Source organism: Sipha flava, unplaced genomic scaffold (assembly GCF_003268045.1).
Source record: "Sipha flava isolate LNK unplaced genomic scaffold, YSA_version1 18885_pilon_pilon, whole genome shotgun sequence".
Classification (NCBI taxonomy): domain Eukaryota; kingdom Metazoa; phylum Arthropoda; class Insecta; order Hemiptera; family Aphididae; genus Sipha; species Sipha flava.
The window spans coordinates 342-5933 of record NW_020272473.1 but is presented as its reverse complement, the minus strand read 5'-3'; the positions used below and the strand labels follow the sequence as shown (position 1 = coordinate 5933).

The 5592-nt window shown below is 27.5% G+C and overlaps 1 protein-coding gene and 1 pseudogene across 1 annotated transcript; both read right to left on the bottom strand.

Moving 5' to 3' along the window:
* Positions 1 to 1709: 1709 nt before the first annotated feature.
* On the bottom strand, positions 1710 to 3356 carry LOC112681255. Its single transcript, XM_025551522.1, has 4 exons — positions 3335 to 3356; positions 2747 to 2902; positions 2522 to 2646; positions 1710 to 1975 (listed from the first exon to the last, which is right to left on the bottom strand). The coding sequence occupies exons 1-4, from the start codon at positions 3354 to 3356 to the stop codon at positions 1937 to 1939; spliced, it is 342 nt and encodes a 113-aa protein (XP_025407307.1). The 3' UTR covers positions 1710 to 1936.
* On the bottom strand, positions 3028 to 5112 carry LOC112681256 (annotated as a pseudogene).
* Positions 5113 to 5592: the final 480 nt, after the last annotated feature.

Sequence of the window (5592 nt, the reverse complement as noted above, 5' to 3'; positions counted from 1 at the left end):
TGTATACTGGAGTTTGTTTCTTCTGGTATTTCTATATCCTTTAATACGTCAGCAGTTATATACTTCTCACTATCCGGTTCACAGTTATTACATGTTGTAGAACATTTCATTAGGCTATATGAACAAATATGGCCAAAACAACAACGAAAAGTTCTAGCAGTTGGATTTCTGTTATACCTAATAATTATTGCTTATACATAATGGATAATTATGCAAATATAATTTATAAAAAAAACTGATACCTATCACTAATTACATAATTTGTATACATACCCATTTTTTGTCGTATTATCGAAAATAAATTCTCCAGAGGATCTTGCGTTAGCTTATTGGTCATTAAAAAATAATCATCTTCTGTATAACAATGTTTTTCATCTATTTTTTCATTTTCGTATAGTTGGAAAATCGCAGATACAGTCCAAATTACCCCAGTGAAACAAGGAGGCACACTAGATTTGTTTGTTTTGTGACATATTTTGACCGCATTCTGAAATAATTTTTTAGCCATATTTAAATTTTCCAATACTTGTGGGTTATGACTACTAATTGGTCTCCGGTTTGGATTGAGATCATATAGATTTTTACTATTCCCCGAGTCAAACATGTTATTGACTTTATCAATAAATTCAGCTGTATCAATGGCCGAATGTGATTTGAGTTCTTCTGTTGTTAAACATGTTTTTATTGACGCCAAAACTGAGTGACTTAAAAGCTGAATAGCCAATTTGCAAGACATTTTTTGAAATGGATTTGGAGCCAAATGTGTTGGTGTGATTTTAGGCATTGCACGTGATTTGTTCTTAATATCAATTTCATATGTTTTTATTACGTCTTTCATAGATGCAAGTTTGGTATTATCAAATTTGAAATCACCGTTTAGTAAATTGTTTCATACACTTTTTATAAGGTGAGGTAAATCATAAATCAAAAATATTTATTGTCCAGATATTATTGTGTGTGGATTTTCTTCGGTCCCTTTAAGAAGTGTGTACATTCGACGATTTTGAGTACCTTGATCACAAACTATGCAAGTGGCCATCAAACCCAAATCAATAATTTTTTGTACGCACTCTTTTATAATAAGAACCAGATTATCGCCTTTAATACCACTTCCCGTAAAAAAAAATAACAAAGAGGAAACTTCCAATTTGCATAAAGACCACGTAGCATAACGACCAAAGCATGAGAACAAATTTTATCACTTCGGCCTAAAGTTCCTATATCTTCAAATCCTTCAATAACATCTAAAGTTTTGTTGTATTCTATGCATTTCATGATTGATATCTCGTCAAGAAGGATAACACATTTTTTTTCTGAATAATTGAATTCGGAAACCTTTAATTTAATTTGCTCCATGTACTCGACGGAAAATCCAGTGGAATATTTAATAGAATTTAGCCAATGACGAACAGTACTTTTTCCAGGTAATATAATGCCGTTTCGGCGCATGTATTTATATGTTGAAGGTAATTTATAATAGATAGAGCAACTTTTTTTTCCCTAGGTGTCCATGGTTTACGTGTTTTGTGTAGTATTTGCATTGTTGTTAGAGTCTTTGAGTTCACTGATGGAAATTTAGTAATTTCAAAAATTTTTTTTGATTCAATTTTTTTAGTTTGTTGCTTTTTTTTTGAATCCTTGAGACTTTGAATAATATAACGTTTTTGTTTTAATAATCTTCTCATTTTGATTAAATTTTTTCTTAATTTATTATTTTGAACAATCAAATTTTTCGGGTTGCTTGTATTATTACGAGTTTTTTTTATTGGTACAGTATTAACATTTGGAAGACTAATTAAATTTGACACCCAATTTTTCGTAGTAAGAGAAATAGTTGTTAATGATGCAGGACTACTTTCGCATATTGAAATATTCTTAACAGGTGTATTACTATCTGTTGTGGTATTTTTATATGTATGTTGCGGTGTCAATACTTTTAGTACCGGCGAAGATGAAACAAATGAGCAGTTTGGACCTACATTAAAAAATAACGTAGAACAATTTTACAATTTTAGATAATTACACGACTGCATAGGAGATACAAGCATATACAACGGTCACTAACGAAAAAAACAAAAAAAATTAAAACGGATACAAATTACGGATGTGGTGGATCAATATTTTGACTTAGTTTGTACTATTTAATATTTATAAATATTTTAATTTTTATGCTTTTTGGATTTTGAGTGAAACGAGAAAGGTATATTGGTTTTACCATGGTATGTTTTTTTCTTCAATTTTAATTTATTTTTCGAGTCTGCAGTGTACCTACACGTATTTACTATTTCATATTTGACCAGAAATATGGCTAAAATTAACTAATTATTAATTGATAAATAATACAAGATCAACCTAAATAAAAAAGCATAGTATTCATCCTCATTTTAGGTAATTTCAAATACCTATAAATACTATAAAAATTTTCGAAATCTTTTGAAATTCACAACATACTTATAAAATGTTAAACCGGTCAGTGAGCAATCTATAGTATTTATAATCAATGGTATTAAGAATGACTTACAAGATTATATCCCATGGGTTTTTTTAATACTGGAAACTCATTCATATATTGACAGACTGTTTGAGTTTCTATACTAAATAAATGTTTAAGTCTATAGTTTCTGATAATACTCCAATATTTTTCAACTAAATCCCAGGGAACAGAAGAATTGTTTAACCATTTAATACATATATAAATACAAATTAATTAATATATATATATTTAGTGTTCACTACTAATTATTACCAGAGTTTATGGTGTTTAAGTTTAAAGAATGTTGTTCAATAGGTGAGGCTGCTTGTCTAGAATGTGATGTTATGACACCAGATTTTTTATAATCTCTTCTGCGATTGTTAAAGCAGTCCAACAATTTTCCTTTTGCTGCTTTTTTTGTTGTAGGTCCTAGGTATAATATAAAAAATAAAAACAAATTTTACTATAGTATCTTAGTATTATACTAAGATAATTAGACATTACTTAGAATTTAAAATTAAAATATAATTCTGATATAAAATAACTTGCCATAATTCATGTACGGAATGAAATAAGTGCTAATATGTTCTTTTGGAAAAATATTAGTGATTTCTTGTGACAGCAATAAATGTTTCTGACGTAACTATTTTCTCTGGTTCGCTTTCAAGTTCTTTTCGTACAATCAAATTACACAACTGCCTTCTTCCAAAATTATCTAATAAGCCACTTTCTTTATACTTGAACAAAATAGCTTTTCCTTAATTTGAAATTTTTCAAATAATTAAGTACATTCCGGCCCTAAAATACAAATTCATTATATTCAAATAATATAAATATTTAAATAAGATAGTTGATAATTACTGGCAGTTTTAAAGAATGACATACTACATCTACATTAGAGTGTTGAAAATATATCTGATTTGAATTAGATGAATTAGATGTTTATCTTAATATCTGTTGATTAATAGAAGAGTCAAGAGGTGTGATGGAAATATTTGAGTCTGATGGACTTAATATAAAACATGTATCACTTCCTAAATGATGAAGTAGTTGGTGATTCAACATCAAGATTCAAAGGAGAAGATATGTCCTATATCAAAATCAAAAATATAACTGAATATTAAACCATTTATGCATAAATTAATATTATAATGGAATCTAAATTAAACAAACTTTTATTAAACAAAACTCTTAATAAAACAAATTGAATGAAACATAATACTTTCCATTCAAAAATGTTCTCTTAAACAAAAAAATCAAATTAATTCAGTATTATTGTAGACATTTCATCAAGGATTTTAGCACACCACTATAACAAATGTAACAGATAACTTCTTTAATTATTTTAATAATTGCAAGAATTTTTATAGTCAAAATGGTAAGTACAAAAGTTGATCAACATGATATCAAAAAGTTTTTTGACAATAAAGAATAATAAAAAAAAAAATGTATAATTTACATATGTACCTACCTAAGTTCTTAATATAATTAGAATGTATTCATTTAATTTATTTATATTATACTCATACATTTCACTTATATAATTATTTGAATTTGCTTAAATTGTGTACCCTAAAAATGAGTTCTTGAAAAAAAAAATGTAAAAATGTAATGAAAAAAAAATGTATTTAAAAAAAAAACCTTTAAGTTTGTTAAATAGAGATTCCACTGTATTATATATAATATTATCATAATAAATAATTAAATTATTTATAATGATTTTAATATTTTAAGTGCAGAAAAGTAGATAAACAGTACCTAACCTAATCTAACCAAACAGATATTTCTATATCTCCTCAAATCCTATAGAAGCTTAAAATATAGGTATCTATAAAGAAATATTTATTAAATCACATGTTCAATTATAAAATTAAAATGTTAAGAAAAATATGTTTGAATAATCACCCTGTATCAACCTAGTTGAAATAATTACAATATAAGATTCTGTACTCACCATCATAAATGTAGTTTGAGTATCATTGGTTAAATCTAGTACTTTTCTCCATTCATCTACATTTGCCTTAAGTTTTGCTCTATGACCGATTTTAGGAACAAGTTCTTTCATCATATCTTCAGTTAAAATGTTTAATCAAGTAATGTCTATGCCTTCATCTAACAGTAGAGAAATTTGAGTAAAATATAGAGAAACAAAATACCTATGTTTATTTTTTTAACTAACATTACCAATCATATAACATTAGTTTTTAACTCAGCTGCATTAATTCTTAATTAACTGTTTTGTATCTAAATTATATATCTATCGTTGTATGACAGGTAAAACACAGAATATATTCCGTATAAATAAATATTTTTTAAGTATTATATAATTTTATATTAAATAATTACATATTTTGAATGAATTTTAGATACATATTACATAGGTAGGTACTTACTTTGAAAAACATCAATATATTGTTCCAGGCCCCAAGCCCTCAACATATCCGCAACATCAGCATCGGCCATAATAATATTTATAATAATATAAAAATTAAAAAACAAAAAAAACAATAAAGAAATGTATCACACAATTCGTAAGTTGTAATAATGATTAATAACAAATTAACAAATGTCAGACACGCGCGTCGTAAATAAAATTTAAAATATAAATTTTATTGTTGGAAGTTGGAACACGCGGTCAGTGTACGGCGTACGCAAATAACAACAGTAAACGGGAAGGTCCGAGACGTTGCAACTTGCAAGCAGCGGCATGAATTTATTTTTCTTATCATTACAATACGCATGGGTAATACCTACAAAAACCGCTGTACAGATTACGTACTGTTTGGCTATTTTTACCGAAAACTTATTTTCCCTACAAAATTGTCTCTAAAATTGTCGTTCACACTAATAGACACTACCAAACAAGAATAGTATCCATTACACATATTGTGAACATAGCAATTTGAAATTAACAAAAATACTTTTGTACTGTTCACAGATTCAGGACCGTCCTTGGGGGGGGGGGGGGCGAACAGGGCCCGAGCCCTGGGCCTCACGCTTTTTGCATAAATTTGGGGCCTCGCGTTTGAAAAAAGTAGAAATTTATATCAAAAATTATATAAAAATAACGAAGTTGATTCAATGTAAAAATATTGAAATATCAATAATACAATATTATC